General features: G+C 43.8%; 1 protein-coding gene and 1 pseudogene across 1 annotated transcript in view; both read right to left on the bottom strand.

The window, feature by feature from the left end:
• Positions 1 to 4,144: 4,144 nt before the first annotated feature.
• Positions 4,145 to 18,264, bottom strand: part of GALNTL5 (polypeptide N-acetylgalactosaminyltransferase like 5) — a 56,076-nt gene continuing 41,956 nt past the window's right edge. The window contains exons 9-10 of the mRNA XM_043872605.1: positions 7,075 to 7,224; positions 4,145 to 4,324 (exon numbers count right to left, since the gene is read on the bottom strand). Coding sequence (XP_043728540.1) covers positions 4,169 to 4,324; positions 7,075 to 7,224 — 306 coding nt within the window. The 3' untranslated portion in view covers positions 4,145 to 4,168. The remainder of the gene's footprint in view (positions 4,325 to 7,074; positions 7,225 to 18,264) is intronic.
• Positions 15,354 to 16,992, bottom strand: LOC122674348 (annotated as a pseudogene).

Genomic DNA, 18,264 nt, shown 5'->3' with positions numbered 1-18,264 from the left:
CGGAGCGGTGAGCCAAGGGTGTTGCAGTCCTCAGGCCATCACACTGCAGTGTCCTGCCGCAGCCCCCAGCCACCTCGCCACCCCCAAACTCTGCACTCCGCCGATGGGAAGGAATAGGATTCTGGCTCTGGGTTTTGGCTAGGCTGCATTTCAGAGGAATGATCTCAGTAAGCCCGGGCTCTTTGCATCTTCCCGTGCATAGAAAAGCACTAAATTCCTTTCCTTGTAATATCTGACTTTCTTTAACCTTTGACGTTCCTACTTTAAAGAAATTCTTATCTATCCTGGCTCCTCCCTTACCTCTTCAGAGCAGTCTCTCAGAGCTAGATGAGAGGCTGCATTCCAGGCTTAAGTCCTTGGTTTTGTCCACTGAATAAACGGTAATACTCAACGTGTAGGTTATGCATTTTTTTTTTTTCAAATCAGCAGGCCCCACGCCAGACCAACTTAGTAATCAAAATATGCGTTTTACCGAGATCTCCAGATGATTTATGTATAAAAAGTTTGAGATCAGTATCCAGGGTACAGGCAGTGCAGACCTGCCAGTGCTCCACCCTCAGCCCTTGATGGTATTTAAATATTTGTCCTGATGGGCCTGGAGCAGATCTGTTTCTAGCTCTTACTTCAGATGGGTTCATCCTGTCCCATCAAATTAGCGTACAACCACACCATTCCAGAAGTTGAAGTTTTTCGGTAACTTCAACTGGTGATGGTTTTGTCACTAAGTCATGTCCGACTCTTGTGAGCCCATGGACTAGAGCCCCCACCAGGCTCCTTTGTCCGTGGGATTCTCCACGCAAGAATACTGCAGTGGTTTGCCATTTCCTTCTCCAGGGAATCTTCCCAACCCAGGAATCGAACCCAGGTCTCCTGCATTGCAGACAGATTCTTTACCAACTGAGCTACAGGGAAGCTCCAATTTTTTACCATTAGAATGACATGAAAATACTTTTTACAGTATGGCATTTAAACCCAGGGTCTTTGAGGCTGGATGAATTAAGCTAGTATGTGAGTTGTGTTTATTTATCCATAGATAGAGGATGAGATGACTGCATGGTATCACTGACTCGATGGACATGAGTTTGAGTGGACTCCGGGAGTTGGTGATGGACAGGGAGGCCTGGCGTGCTGCGATTCATGGGGTTGCAAAGAGTCGGACACGACTGAGCAACTGAACTGAACTGATAATTGCCGGAGGAAATACAGGAGGCCTAAAATTTAAATTTCAGTTAAAAGAAAGCAATTCATTGGTATATCCCAAGGAATATGTGGGACATACTTATACTATTATTATTGTTTATTCAAAATTCAAATTCACCCGGGCATCCTGTACTTTTTTTTTTTTTTGCTGTGCAGCATGTATCTTAGTTCCCTGACCAGGAACAGAACCCCTGTACCCCTCACAGTGGGAGCTCAGAGTTTTACCCACTGAACCATCAGGGAAGTCCCTATCTTGTACTTTTATTTGCTAAATCTGGTAATGCTAACCCTGGAGTAGTTCTAATGTTAGTTTTCTGGTTTATGAAATGGCAGTAACAACAGGAACTATTTAGTATCTTAGAAAGTCGTGTAGATGAAATGAGATCATCTATGCAGAGTACTTACCAAGGGGCATGAGACCGTGAGCGCTCAGTAAATGTTGGCTCTTTTTTTATTTCGTATCTGTGTGTCTTAGGTAAATTCCTGGAAGTATGCTTTTCTTATAGAATTCTCTGGCTAATTTAAGGTTTAGGGAACGGCTACCCACTCCAGTATTCTGGCCTGGAGAATTCCAAGGACAGAGGAGCCTGGCAGGCTACAGTCCATGGGGTCGCAGAAAGTCAGACACAGACTGAGCGACTTTCACTGAGCTTTTGGTCATACCCAAAACAGTTCTGTGACAAGCACTGTGCAGGTGAGCAGATTCTTCTCAACTAGCTCCAGAATACAAATCAAATTTTAAAATTTCTATACAAAAACCCAAATTGCCACCTACGGGCAAGTATGGATTTCCTTTCAATCACACCAAACACTAGGATGTTGATTCTGATTTCTTTTCTCTTCCAGAGTCAGCTGAAATAATATTCAAGAGGAAACTGTTTGGGCAACCTTCTACATCATTTCTAAGACTCATTCATATTATCTAGTACCTGAACTAAATTACGTTAAAAAAACTGAGACAATGTTAGGCCCATGGCTGTAAGAAAAAGAACATTTTTCCCCCCTTGGTTCAATGTTGGTATTTACATCTTTCTTTATGCTTACCAAACAAGAAGATTCTCTGAATTTATACTACAATTCTCTTTTTGCCTTTGGCTACCTAACTTTTATTTTGTATATTACTCTAACTTTAATAGATTCATTGATTTATTACAATTGATTTTTTATTACTTTCTAGAAGCAGCTAAGGTATAAATATGTGCCAAGAATATGATAATAATGTGGCTATTACTTTGTTCTGCCAGATTGACTTTGTAGAAGCTCAGTCAAGTCACCCTAACCACCTGTAACAAACATGTGTGCTGTGTGTGCTCCGTCATGTCTGACACTCTGCGACCCCATGGATTGTAGCCCCCCAGGCTCCTCTGCCCATAGAATTTTCCAGGCAGGAATTCTGGAGTGGGTTGCCATTACCTACCTCAGGGGATCTTCCTGACCCAGGGATTGAACCTGCATCTCCTGCATTGGCAGGTGGATTCCTTACCACTAGCACCACCTGGGAAGCCCGGTACCATATGGGCACAGGTTTTCCCCATCTCTTTCTAGCAATAGATTTTATAGAGTATTTTGCCAAACACCATGGGTTTAAAGACATTATAAACTGGTGTTTTTTTTTTACACTGTATATATTATTTCAAAAAACACGAGCTCCATGAAGAGATGGATGTTTACCTGCGCCATTGTTTGCTGTGTCCCAGCACCTAGACACACACGGCCTGAGCTGACCATTCAGTTGTTGGTAGAATGAGCTTAATAGATAAGTTGTTTCCTGCTATGTAAAACTATATTTTCTCTAGCAGAAGCTATGTTTAGTGATTCTAAGTCTCCTCCTTTCTACTCCTTTTAATATGTTCCTTCCCTCATTTTCTCATTCTCTTTGTTTTTGGATTAAATATATTTTCACTTTTCTAGCTGCGTGCACCATGGTGAATGCCACCGCCATCCCCCTAGCCTCACAGAAGTACTTTAAGACACCCGGGAGTGTGTCCACCTGGCATAGATATGGAAGCTCGTTACTTCCTCCCCAATCCCAGCTAAACAGTTCTCAAGTCACATCAAACACAGATTATCGACAAGGCGTGCGGGCCAAGGAGTGTCAGGAGAGCTGTAGGCCAGAGCCTTAGGAGGGAACAGGCAGGAAAAAGGCAAAATCAGAAGCCAGGAAGAGGGAATGTCTCCGATTAACTGAAGGGCTGACAGGAACAAATGGGGAGGCTGGGCTGGAGAGCTGGGTTATCCAGGCAAGTGGCTGGACATTAAAAACTCAGGAAACCAATCAAGCAAGGCATAAGGATCAGCATCTGCACCAGCAGCGAAAAAGGAGCTCAATACAGTTGAGCCAAAATTAGTATGGGCCAACCAAGGCTCTCTGAGAATGTCTTTCTGGGGAGGCCACTGGCCCCAGTCACCTATCTGCGGTAGGAATTGAGTTGCCCATGAGTGGAGCACTCCCTATGGTCTACCAGGGCGAAGTAGGCTTGGCAAATGTGCTGTGCTCAGTCACGTCCGACTCTTTGTGGCCCCATGGACTGTGGGCCACCAGGCTCTTCCATCCACGGAATTTTCCAGGCAAGAAAACTGGAGTGGGTTGCCATTTCCTACGATCTTCCCTACCCAGGGACTGAGCCTGCCTCTCTTTAGTCTCCTGCTTTGGCAGGTGAGTTCTTTACCACTAGTGCCACCTGAGGCTTGGCAAATTATTGGAAATGATACACTGCATCTCAATCAATTTTGATAGTCTAAACTGTGTGACAACATGCATTTCCAATGTTCAAGGTCTTGCCTTGAACTAAGTACCCAGAGCCATCATTAAAGGGAGGAAAAAAGGCAATTCTGGTGTCAACCATTCTGGTTGTATTTATTATTGTATTTCACATAATTTCATAATGGTCCAAACTTGTCCCTTCTCTATGTTGAAGGACTAGGGGACTTTTTAACCCTTTTTTAATGAAAACGACTGGTATTCCTCTCATGAGATTATCTCAGATGCCTCCAATTCTGGGAAGATAGTATCCAAATACCACTGAAATGACTTGCAACCCAATCGTTTCCTTAACTCAACACGCTCACTGATGTTTCCATAGGCAGCAGACTTCAGAGCGGGTCTTCGTAGAAAAAACTGTTCCTAAATGGAAAGAATCATTTCATGAAACCAAACAAATCTTTGTCCATCAAGTCATGATATCTAACAGAGCAGAATCTAATTTCATCATCTAACAGAGCAGTATATATTTTCATCATCTGAACTAAAACAAAACAATCAACAATAAGCCTTTTCCTCTGTGTGGGGAGGGCAGACACATGAGACCTGGGACTCACTCAGCCACAGCTGTTCGCAGGCTGTGCTGTGACCGCCGTGATGAAAGCGGCTAGAGGCACTAGGAGACCTAGGTCCTGCTTCTCAAGAGCCCAGAATCACAGTTACCTGTGGTAGTGTTCCCCCTTTCTCCTGATCTCCCAGTGAGGCTACAGGACAGAACCCCTCACTCCCCAGTCCCCGTCAACACTTCAGTGGTTTCAGAAACAGAGGGTGGTGCGGTGGCTAAGGGGAAACTGGCTCTGGAGGAGGGCATCCTGGCTTCAGTTTCTCCCTCCGCCACGGTGTAGACACTGAAGCACAGTTTGGACATTCATCAGGATTTAGGCAGGCACTAATTCATGGCCCATGAGTCCATGTTTCCAGATTTATTCAAGATATATCTCTACAAATGTGCAAAAAGACATGGGAAAAGGATGTTCATTTCAGCAGAGTTAAGGAATAACAAAAAGCTGAGACGATCAGAATGTCATCTATGGGGGCTGTTTATTAATGGGATCAATTTTAGGAAATCTATTCAAAGGAAATATTTAAAAGAGTGACATGTTTATATGTTCTGATTTTAAGACTTTGAAAGTATGTTTTTAAATTATATAAATAAATGGAAAATTCTAAAACAAAATACTGATGCTCAAATCTAGTTATGTAAAAGAAAAGGCTATATACTCCTGTGTATGTGAATGTAACAGAAACTACAGAGAGTAAGTTAGTGATGACTTCTGAGGGGTAGAACTATGGGCTTCAGAAGCTTACTTTTCACTTCATACTTTTCAATACCGTAAGACTTTTAAAAATGCAGATGCTTCACCTTTTTAAAAGTAATTTTTAAACATCAGGAAATACAATAAGCATACAAAAGAAGCACATAAAATATAAATGTGCACCTTAATGAATTATCAAAAAAATCAACCTGAATAAACTTGGCTAGGTCAAGAAATAGAACAAAACCAGTACCTCAGAAGCCACTTGCCTTTTCCTTCATGATCATAATTCTTCCTCTTAAGTTTCAAGTGCTATTCTGATTATGTGTTCATTTCTTTGCTTTTCTTTCTAGCATTGATATCTAATTATTCATGCATAAATGATATGGTTTGATATTATGTTTTTAACTTTATAGAAATGGAAAAATACAGTATGTATGCTATTGTGTTTGGCTTCTTTTATTCACTGTCTTGAAGATTTACCTATGCTGCTGTATGTGTGTCTAAAGTTGGTTAATTTTCATTGCTACATAGAAGTATATCGATTAAACATATCATATTTATCATATTCCATTCCCCTCCTGATAAGCATTTGGGTTGCATTCTGTTTTGGCTAACACAATCAATGCTGTTTATAAACATTCCTGTTCATCTGTTGCGGTGCACAGAAGCACCCATTCTGTAGTGTCTACACAGGATGGACTTGCTAGCTCATGGGATAGTCATTATCTTTTATTATTTTATTCAATAGTGCCAAACTGTTTCCCAAAAGGAGTTTGTAACAATTAACACTCCCACCCACAGTGTCTGAGACTTGCCCACACATGATCCTGTCAGGCTTCAAAAATGTTTCGCCCCTCCGGGTGGCTGTGTAAAAATATCTCATTGAGGTTTTAATTCATATTGCCCTGCTTACTAAAGAATTTGAAGTATTATTACTTTTATAATTTAAAATAATAATAAAGAAATATTAGATCAACACCAGGACATATACTATCACAGAGACAGTCTTCCATATTTCTACCCATGTATCTGCAATGAGGTCGTGTGGCTACTGTCCACATCAGTTTGAACTTTCAAATTAAAACAAAGCTGCATCTATATATTCTCTATATGCACATTCTAAAGTTCCTGGCAAGAGGCTGAAAGCATGGGGAGATGCACGCATGAGGGGCCTGGCTTTGATGTAAAAACCTTTGACCAGAAAGGAAAAGAGGTAGCAAAGATCCTCGTGTGTGGCGCTTCAGCCTCATCACTTGGGACTTGGTAGCGAGTCGAGGAAGAGAATCTAAAAACGTTTGCATGGGAATGGGGACAGAGAGGCGTCTGCTGCAGAGGGGTAATCTTGGGAATGAAAAATAGACCTGGGGAAGAAAAAAAAGACTCCGTGTTTGGTCGATTTACTTCTGAGAAACCTGAGTTTCCCTAGAGATTAAAACAATGAGTAAGGTGCAAGTGTAGTGGGTTAGAAGGAACTAATCGCAAATAGGGTCTGAAAATGAGTGGGTGAGGAACTGAAAGGGCACATGTGTACTAAGCTGCTTCAGTCCTGTCTGACTCTTTGCGATCCTATGGACCCTTGCCCCCCAGGCTCCTCTGTCCATGGGATTCTCCAGGCAAGAATACTGGAGTGGGTAGCCATGCCCTTCTCCAGGGGATCTTCCCAACCCAGGGATGGAACCCATGTCTCTTATGTCTACCTGCATTGGCAGGCGGGTTCTTTACCACTAGCACCACCTGGACCCTAATTTAAGGAAAAGCACAAAATTTGGTATCTGGAAGGCAGTAGAAAGCTTCTTCAGAGCTAGTCCCTCTCTGTTTTGACTCATCTTCCCAAACCAGGGATGTATCCTTCACCTTGTATTCATCTAGCCAAATGTGTACCAGTCTGAGATTGTTATATTCCATGGCTTTTATAACTTCAGAGTGGTTTGTCATGTGTTGCCTATTGATGTGTCCAACTCGAGAGCAGGGGATTACATAGAGCTGGCCTCCACACATCCAGATCTATAGACATAAGGAAAACAGAAAACGCATTAATGATTAGTGTCTGTCTGCTAGTAACAGGCAACTGCTGAATTAAAACAGAAACAACAGCCATCGTTAAGTGTCTTATTTCATTTAATCCTCACAACAACCGTACGCTGTGATCATCCCCATTATACAAATGAAGAAACTAATACATGCATTAGTCAAGAAGTTTGCCCAGTAATATAGCAGCAGAGCACAAATTTCAAGCTCAAATCTGGCCCCAGAGTCATCGCTCTGAACACTAAGTGGTCCTGCCTTGCTTGTACATGACCAACTCTGATGTTGATCATATGAAGACTGACAAGATACTTTGTCTTAGGATATTCTCAAACAATATGCTGAAAGTAACATTTTCTGAGACTCTTAAGTACTGCTGGCTGTTAGGTTCAGTCGCTCAGTCGTGTCCAACTCTTTGCAATCCCATGGAATGCAGCCCACCAGGCTCCTCTGTCCATGGGATTCTCCAGGCGAGAACAGTGGATTGGGTTGGCTGTTAGTAGGTAACAAAAGAAACATTGATCATGGGTGACTTCAGTTATTCCTCTTTTTTTGTACTTAAAACACTTTATAATGCTTATTTTTAATAACTTTTTTTTACTACACAAAAAAAAATATGATCATAGGAAAAATAAGTGTAGAAAACCAAACAGGGGAAAAAATCACTTTTTAAAGACTTCATCAGTCAATACTAATTGAAATTGTTGTTGTTTAGTTGCTAAAGTTTTGTCCAACACTTTCGCAACTCCGTGGACTGTAGCCCACCAGGCTCCTCTGTTCATGGGACTTATGAGGCAAGAATACTGGAGTGGGTTGCCATTTCCTTGTATGCTTGTGTATATACAGAGATACACAACAGTAAGATAACTTGCTTTTTTAATTTAATGTTTTGCAAAGTTATTTTTAAAGTCTTGTATTATTTGGAATAATACAAGAATATTGGAATGTTGGTAGTTTTAAATTTTTTTATTATTATAGATAACACCACAAAGAATGTGCTTGTAATGTAAACCTCACATAGAGTATACCTACACAACTCTTCCATTTGAGTCAGTGACACTTACATGGTTCCTAGGTCAGCAGCAACAGCATCAGTAGGGAACTAACAAATGTAAATCCCTGGGCCTACCCAGACCTACTGACCTAGGAACGCTGGGTCTGGGGGCCCAGTATTTCTGTACTTTAATCAGTTCTTTAGGTGATTCTGATGCATTCTAAAGTGTTCTAATTAATCAAGGTCATACATCCCAGTTTTATAGATGTTTTCTTAGGAAATCCACCTAATCATTTAAAATAATACTCACTGAAAACAATATTCAGAAGTATTATGGTGAAAATATCAGATAGTCAGAAAGGATTATGTTAAAGAAAAGGGAAAAGCAGAACTTGTGACATGAGACCTAATGACTGGTACAACAAACTTCCAGGGTTCTTTAAAAATACCCAGAAATATCCAACCTGTCCATCCTAAAGGTCAGTCCTGGGTGTTCATTGGAAGGACTGATGTTGAAGCTGAAACTCCAATACTTTGGCCACCTGATTCAAAGAGCTGACTCATTGGAAAAGACCCTGATGCTGGGAAAGATTGAGGGCAGGAGGACAAGGGGACAACAGAGGATGAGATGGTTGGATGGCATCACTGACTCAATGGACATGGGTTTGGGTGGACTTCGGGAGTCGGTGATGGACAGGGAGGCCTGGAGTGCTGTGGTTCATGGGGTCACAAAGAGTAGGACACGACTGAGTGACTGAACTGAACTGATCCCCATAAAATGTCTACAAAAATATACATTGAATGCCTTCTCCAGAATGCATGCCACAGTATCTTCATCTGGCTTGCTCAGTTAGTAGAGCTTGAGACTCTTAAATGAGTCACAAAGGGATTTCCCTGATGGTCCAGTGGTTGAGAATCCAGCTTGCAGTGAGGGGGACATGTGTTCGATCCCTGGCCCGGGAATTAAGATCTCACATGCTGTGGGGCAATTAAGCCCACACGCTCACACCAAAACTACTGAGCCTGCTCACCACAGGGAGGATCCTACATGCCACAGTTGAGACTCAATGCAAGCAAATAAAATAAATTTTTAAAAAATAATAGAATAAAATGAATGACACAGTAGAAAATCCCTTAGACCAGAAGTCCAAAGATTTAGGTTCTTTTATCATCTTTGCTACATGCTGATGATCAGACATATCCTCTCTGAATCTCTTTTTCACCTGCAATTGAGAACTAAATAGTTGATCATTTAAGCTACTGCTTGGGGGTGCTTTGTTACACAGCAAAAGCTAACTGATACAAGTCATCTGCAATATTTTAATCTCTTTTTCAAGAGATCTTAAGGAAATTTGGAAAATGAGTAATATCCATGTGATAATTAGGACAGATACAGAAGTATTTATTATTGTTGGTGCAGTCTTACATGTGTGAAATGTTTCTTATCAAAAAAGAGATCTGGCTATGAGCATAGAATAGAAAAGTAACCAAAGTGATCAAGGGGGAGTGAAAATAAAACACATACTAAAAGACTTTCTCAAAAAGTCAAATTGAGGATGCAATCGCAACTTAGCCCCATTTTCACAGGACCCATGCAGTTGCTCTTTTCCTCTTGATTCATTCTCAAAGGGACACAATCCATCTGGACATGTCTTTTGTTCTGCTCATTGTCCATGTAGGAGATGGTCAGCTTTCTTTCTCGGATATACTGCTGGAAGTAGTCTGTCCAGCTCCCAGTATTACTATTATTATTAGAGGAGGAAGAGGATGGTGAGGAGGGAGACTATCCCATCAAGAGTTAATATAGTGGGACTTCTGTGGTGGTCCAGTGGCTAAGACTCCACGCTCCCAAAGCAGGGCATCTGAGTTCGATTCCTGGTCTGGGAACTAGACCCCACATGCCACAACTCAGAGTTCACAAGACACAACTAAAGACCCCACGTGCTGCAACTAAGACCCAGTGCAGCCAAATAAATAGATTAATAATAAAAATACCATAAAAAAAGAGTTAGTATAGTTTAGTACTTCAGAGTCCAAACTCAGAGGCCACTCCGTGTGGTTCAAATCCCCTATGAGCCGTGTGATCTGGGGCAAGTTACTGAAGTTACTCAATCCATTTGTGTCTCAGTTTCCTCATCTGTAAAACGAGAATAACAATAGCACTGGCCTTACTACTGAGTCTGAGCACTTGAGAGCCCGCCTGCCACAACTAGAGAGCCTGCGTGACAAAACTAGAGAACCTAGGCACCTAGAAAGTTCGTGCACTGAAAAGAGAGATCCCACGGAAAGCAACAAAGGCCCCGCATGCAGCAACTAAGATCCAACACAGACAAATAAGTAAATATTAAAAAAAAAAAAAAGACAGTACCTGCCTCATGGGATTGTTATGAGCATCAGATAATCTGACACTTGTGAAGTGCTTAGGGTTTGTGTTTTGTAAAATGAGAGTGTCTTTGCTGTAGTGAAGTGTGGTAGGTTATAAGCATGGCCACATATGCTTTTCATTCCTACCTGCACATCTAACTGCTAAGTAACTCTGTACTCCACTCATCAAGAAACGAGGTTTATTTCTCCATCTCTTGAAACTGGTCTTGGCCTTGTGACTTGCTTTGGCCCAACAGGACATTAGCAAAGGTGATGCTTGAAAAGTGTGTGCAGCACTTTGGGAACCTTTTGCTCTTGGGAACCTTGTGACCACTTCACAGTAAATGAACCTCACTAGCCTGCCTAACCAAGAGAGACAAATGGTCTGGTCATCTCCACTGCCCCAACACTGGACACTGGCCAATGTCCAGACATGTAAATGAGGCCATCCCATGCTAGCTAGCACCAGCTGACCCTCCAGATGAACACAGATGTGTAAGCATCACTAGTAAAATCAGCCCTCCTGGCTGTGACCGAAGAAACCATTTTAGCAACACAACAAATTTTGAGGAGTAACAATTGTTTGTTGTTTCAAGCCACTGTATTTTTGGGACAGTTTGTTACACAGCAAAAACTAACTGATACACTAAGGAAGTAAATGGGACCTCTTATCCACTTAGCTGCTCGTTCCAGAAACTTGGTGTGATTGATGAAAATACTGTTCTGCAAACATTGTCTCACTCACTACCCCTCACCAAGGGGCAGAGTATACTTCTCTGACACACTAACTTTGGACTTGTCCATTTGACAAGCCTTGGTCCATGGAATGTGAGCAGACACGGTGTCTCTGGAGACTTTAGACAGGCTGTGTGGTTTGCCTTGACTTTTGCCTTCCTACTGTCACATAAGAACATGCCCAGAGTTGCTAGTAGAATGACCAGCAAAGCTGAGCAGACTCAGAGCCCAGCCCCGCCAGTGTAAATGCCCAGGCAGAGCCATGCTGGCCGACCCGCAGACATCTGAAAGAAGAAAGTAGATGCTTCTTGTTCTGAATTGCCTGGTTTTGAACTGGTCTGTAACAAGCATCATCATGGCATTAGCTGACTGGTAACTGGTAACTGGGCTGTCCTTGACAGCTCTTTTTCTCAGCACCCACCTAGCTGGTCAGCATACCTATGGGACATTCTAATGATGGTAATATGTAGGCAACTGGTCACACAAGCTTATGACTCAGGAGAAGGAACTGGGAAGGGGCAAGAATTGGTATCACTTGCATCCATCAGTCATGCAAATCTGATCTGGATAAGGTTATGGAGCAGGTGGGGTGAGCAGAGAAAGAGGGACTTGGGGAAACCCTACAGGGTGGAAATTCTGAGAAGATGGGCCAAGAAAAGTCACTGGTTTGAGCAGGGGGCTGGGTGCTGAGCAGCTTGCCTAATCCTCAAGGTGAAGACGCAGGAGAACCCGCTTCAGCCCTTCTCTAGCACAAACCAGCGCTTGTGGTTTGCTCTCAAACTGCAACCTCCCCGGGCTGCAGCAACTGTGGGCTGAATCTGAGCTGGCATCCGGGTCTAAGCGCCCAGTCTGGAGGTGAGGCGGGTGGTTCTCCGGGTGTAGAGCAGGGCCCTGGGCCTTGAAGCAGTGTCCTGACCCTTTGGGGTACTGTGGGATGGAGCACTGAGGCAGGGGGCCAGCCAGGGCACAGGCTGCCTGCTCTCTCAGGGAAACAGAGGTGCCAACCTGGAGCCTGGTTCTGAGACTTATTCCGAGGTTGGAATTGAAGCTGCAGCTCCGAGGGCAACAGCGAATCATCACTTCCCACGAGCAATAGTAATACTGACCTCGGGGCAACTAAAGCAAGTCTGGGCATTGGAGGCATCCAATACATGGCCAGCCTCAGCAAGAAGCCGGGGCTTCCCTGGTGGCTCAGATGGTAAAGCGTCTGTCTGCAATGCGGGAGACCCAGGTTCAATCCCTGGGTTGGGAAGATCCCCTGGAGAAGGAAATGGCAACCCACTCCAGTATTCTTGCCTGGAAAATCCCATGGACGGAAGAACCTGGTAGGCTACAGTCCATGGGATTGCAAAGAGTCGGATTCGACTGAGTGACTTCACATTCATTCATTAGTGAGAAGTGACTTAGAAACCGGGTAAACCGGAGCTAGGGGGCCGTGGGGGCCTTAAGACCTGAAGTTGAATAGATCATAAAAGCCAGGAAGGGACAGGTTTGGAGCACACTGCTTATGAGTTCTGTGAATTTGCCAAGCTATACTATCTCTCTGTGATGTGGTTTCTCCACTCTAAACAGGAGACAATGCGGGTACCTACCTCCCAGGTTTATTGTGAAGATGAAGTGAGCTAGCATCTGTAATATTTCAGAGCAGTGCATGTCACACATGACAACTGGAAGATGAAATACATTTGTATCCTTCACATCTCACCTAACACGCCACTTCTGCAGGGAAGCCACTGAAGACACACCCCTCCCCCAAGACAAGGCCAGGTTCCCCTTCTATGTGACCTCACAGTACTCTGTATTTCTCCTTCATTGCAGTGATCAGAAATACAGCTAAATAACTAATCATCTCACTCTACCCCGAAGAGAATGGAAACTTTATGCCATTCGAAACCACTTCCGCATTAAGGGCTGCTATACTTTAGCACCCAGTGCAGTGCTTAGCACATAACAGGTTCTCAGTAAATACTGTTGAATGAGTGAGTGAGTGAGTGAATGAATGAAAGGGGATTGCGTCTTCTGAATACCCAGCACGTGGCACAGCCTGATGCAAGAGCTACTCCTTAGATGATGGGTGTGTTGAACCTCGAACTTCACTTGAACTCTCAAGAGAGTCCGAAACTGAGATGACTCTCTTTCATTTAGTCCGAAGCTAAAACAGGACGTGGGTTTTAGCACCACACAGGTGTCAGTTACAGCCACGGAAGCTGACGGGGGTATATTATGAAAAGGATCAGCCAGGGGATGGCACAGACACGGGCCAAGGAGAAGAGACCTGCTGCTACAGATCCTGGTGGCCCTGGCTCGCCTTTTGACCCCTTTGGGCCCCTTTTGTTTCTGGGTCATGGAGGGGAAGGCTGAGATGCGGAGACGGCTGAGCGCATGGTGGACTGCAGGTGGCCGGCTCAGTGGAGAGGTTCTTTCCTAGCAGATAAGGAAACATTGCACTAGGTTAACAACAGGCACGTCTTCACAGGTGCAAAAAATGGCTCCATATTAGCCCTGAGCCCTGAAGAGCACGTGGGGCGAGGAGCAAGTGTTGTCAAGAAAAGTCTTGGGAACAGCCATGTTTGAGAGATACACAGAAGAATAAACTGGGAAGGAGATTGAGCACAGCTGAGCAAGGCAACGGGATTTTCTTGGATTTTGCTCTAAAATCCAAGAACACTTCTGGAAAAGACTGGGCACTAGAGGTAATCTGTCTGCCAATGCAGGGGCTTCCCAGCTGGCACTAGTGGTAAAGAGCCCACCTGCCAATGCAGGAGACGTAAGAGATGCAGGTTCGATCCCTGGGTTGGGAGGATCCCTTGGAGGAGGCCATGGCAACCCACTCCAGTATTCTTGCCTGGAGCATCCCATGGACAGAGGAACCTGGCGGGCTAAAGTCCATGGGGTCACAAAAATTGGACATGACTGCGCGACTCACACACACACACACACACACACACTTCTAAGAAAGCTAAAGCTCAGAGAGAATAGGAATTTTCTCATAAAGGAAGCAGTTTTCTCTACATCTGATTGTCTCTGTTAGAAAAGACACAAAGCAGAGAAAAGTGAAGGAAAAAATGTGAAGGGCAATGATGATGAGCTGACAGCCCACATGTTTATGCACAGTTCAAAGTGATCATTATAAAAATCTATTAGAATTCAGTCAAATGCAAAAAATGACCTATAATAAACATATGATAAATGTTTGAATTGTCATACCTTAGTATCTTCTTCAGACTCTCCAGGCATATCTACTTTGTACCTTATTCTCCACCCTAATTATTTCATTAAATCTTTTTTTTTTTTTTTTTGGTCATGCCATACACCTTGCAGGATCTTAGTTCCCTGACCAGGGATTGAACCCAGGCCTTTGGCAGTGAAAGCACTGAGTCCTAACCACTGGACTACCAGGGAATTCCCACATTAAATTGTTATACAGTTCTGAGAATGGGATTTTTATTTATTCCTATTTAACAGGTGTAGGCTTCCCTGGCAACTCAGTGGTAAAGAAGCTGCCAGCCAATGCAGGAGACACAGGTTCAGTTCCTGAGTTGGGAAGATCCCCTGGAGAAGAAAATGATAACCCATTCCAGTATTCTTGTCTGGGAAATTCCACGGACAGAGAAGCCTCCTGGGCTACAGTCCATGGGGTTGCAAAGAGTTAGATGTGACTTAGCAACTAAATAACAACAATTTAACAGGTGAGAAAACCTAGAACTAGAAAAGTGAATGACCTGCCAAGTGTCTTACAGCAAGTGAGGGATAGGGCTGGGACTCACCCTGATGTCTAATGTTCTCATAGAATTTTTTTTTCATTTTTTTCTGAGGTTTAATTTCAACTAATGAATTTTTAAATGATAAAGGTAACATCAATCCAAATCTTGAATTATTTGTAATGTACAAACTATTTTTTTGTAATTGTAGGTGAAATAGATTATTTTCACCATGTCAATGCCTTCACCCTTATTTATGGTCTTTTTCTTGAGTTCTTTTTCCTCAACAGTTTAACAAGTCACTTCTGGTTTGGCTAAAGTGCAATCCTAGCACAATAATGTTTCAGCTTGCAAGAAGAACGCCCTTATTGAGTTGATAGAACTCCACCAACTGGATTAGATCCGTAAATCTTGTATGTCTCATCTAGGGTGTGGAACATCTCTCCATCATCTTCCACTGGTATAATTTGAAAGTGCTTTATTTTTTTGTCCATGACTCATTGACAGTACAAAAGTTTTGGGGTTACTCTGACTATCCCGTACCAAGAAAACTCCATCCACTAGACCTTGCTGAATAATTAATTGCTGAGCTTCCTCTCTAGAAATTTTGTGGTGAAACCATGGTTGGGACTGATGGATAGCCAAGTTTGTGGCAGAGCTCTGTGAAGACGAGGTGGGGCTACCATGACTGCCCAGGCGTAAACATCCTTTTTTCCTCCAAGCTTGTCCTTCTTCAACTGCAACGGAAAAGGCTTCAGTGGGATTTTCTGTAACTCTGGTTTTCTGGCCTGAGAAGTCCATTGCTACCAGGGAATTCTCTGATTTACTTCTCATGGGAGATATACTCTGAGAACTATAGCCACTTCTGCCTTGATATGGATGCATGTAATTCCGGTACAGCTGCATGCCATACTTAAGCAATCTAATCGCGGTGACCCAGCACATCCTACTCTGCTCTTCTTCTGCACAGAGCATTTTCAGGTCTCGGGGCCCTCCTGCTTTGTTAGGCTTAAAGCAGAATCCATGGTTAGTCGGTGCTGCGTGTTTTTTTGTTTTTTTTTTTTTTGCCTGCCAGTGACACATAAATATCGCTATTGCCAAAATTCGCTGAAAAACTGCAAATGCTGTGGTTCCTTTGATGTCCCTTTAGTAGAAAAATATAAACCGGATCTTCTTAAAAGGAAGTAAATCTTTTTCCAGGACTTCTTTCCCTGTTCTTTTGGATGTAGGAAGCCATGGATTTCAGGATATGTGCTTGAACTTAAAAACATCTGCAAAATCTGTGTGGGGGGGGGATATGTCACCATTGGTCTCAGTTGCAAAAGACACCATATGCTCTAGGAAAAAGTACATTGGGTTTTTAAAGAATTCATATTTGGCATAATTTTTTCTAAAGTATAGCTTATTTTCTTCTTCCATCCCCCAGTTAGATAGCACTTCAGTCACCAGCTCCTGGTCTTCTATTGTTCTTTCTAGACCTACATGAGGCAGGTGCTCAAAAAGGGTCCAGCTGTGGTCATCAATGTAATGATTCTTCAGGATCAACAGCTGGCAAACATCCCGGGCAGTTATGTCACTGGGTACCTCTAAAGCTCTGCTGGTTTCATCTTCACTGTATACTTTAATTACCTGTTTTTCCCTTGAATTTGCTTCGGGAAACAGGTCTGCTGACAACACAGATGTAAATGGAGAGCAGCAAGCTCAGGAAAAGGGTTTGGAATAGATGGCATTTCCAGAACATCAAGATCTTTCTTTTTTTCTCCTGTCTGCCGCACAGCCGCGGGTCGCGTCCGGAGGGGGCAGGAGCGCCCGCGCGTGCAGCCAGGGGGCCGGCGCCAGGTGGCGGGCGTCGCTCCTCTCCTGGGCAGCGCCGCACACCTGGGCGGCCGGCGGCGAGTCCCGGGCAGGCGCCCGACACGCGGCGCTCTGCCCATCTTGTAGGGAAGTGGTCATTGTCGCCGGCCGGGGGGCTCGAGGGTCATGGGACACCCGGCGCGGGGGGAGGAGATCGGGCGGCGGGAGGCGAGGTGCTGGTTCGGCAGCCCTAGCGTGCTGCAGGTGCGGTGGCCTCGCCGACTGCGCTCTGGACCCGGGCGGCTCAGACGCTCAGCCGAGCGATAGGTGAGGCCAGAATTTTTTTTTTAAGTTAAATCTATTATTTTTATTGGTATAATTTGTGCACCACCAGAAATTCACCCTTCTAAGGTATATAACTCAGTGATCTTCAGTATTTTCACAAGGTTGCATAATCCTCACCACCATCGAGTTCCGGGACATTTCGCCACCCCAAATAGAAACCTGGTCCCTATCAGCAGTCACTCTCCTCCCCCCGCCCCTGGAAACCGCTAATTCACATTCTGTTCCTGCCCATGTGCTTAGTCTGGACATTTCATATGAATGGATTCATAAATACATGGTCATTTGCATCTGGGGCTTCCCTGAGAACTCAGCTGGTAAAGAATCCACCTACAATGCGGGAGACCTGGGTTCGATCCCTGCGTTGGGAAGATCCCCGGAAAAGGGAAAGGCTACCACTCCAGTATTCTGGCTTGGAGAATTCCATGCACCATATAGCCCCTGGGGTCACAAAGAGCCGGACACAACTGAGCGACTTTCACTCACTCACCCCATGTGCATCTGGCTTCTTTCACTTAGCAAAATGTCTTCAAGTTTCATCCATGCTGTAGCAGGCATCTCAAGATTTAAGAGTCAGGAGACAACTTAGACATCTTTTATCAAGTCTCTTATTTTACAGATAGAGAACCAGAGGCCTAACTCAGCCTACATATTTAGTGACACCCAAGTCCTCTCCCTCCTAATCCCGTGTTTTTTTCTACCATGTTACTACCAAGAGATTCCACAAACAGATGAAAAATATCATATTAATTTAACATATCAGATGTTAGAAGAAACATAGGTAAGAAAATCTGATATTTTATGAAAGGTTTTCCATTTCCGTAAGTGGAAGTCACTCAGTCGTGTCTGACTCTTTTCGACCCCGTGGACTATACAATCCATGGGATTCTCCAGGCCAGAATACTGGAGTGGGTAGCCGTTCTCTTCTCCAGGGGATCTTCCCAACTTAGGGATCGAACCCAGGTCTCCTGCATTGCAGGCAGATTCTTTACCAGCTGAACCACTAGGGAAGCCCATTTCTGTAAGGAATCCCATAAATCATTGACTTGATGTGACACCTGAATAGCACCTGATGTGCCTGTAGGGAAA

This window comes from Cervus elaphus, chromosome 18 (assembly GCF_910594005.1).
Source record: "Cervus elaphus chromosome 18, mCerEla1.1, whole genome shotgun sequence".
Classification (NCBI taxonomy): domain Eukaryota; kingdom Metazoa; phylum Chordata; class Mammalia; order Artiodactyla; family Cervidae; genus Cervus; species Cervus elaphus.
Note: the sequence above shows the minus strand (reverse complement) of the source record. Positions and strands in the feature narration are given on the sequence as shown.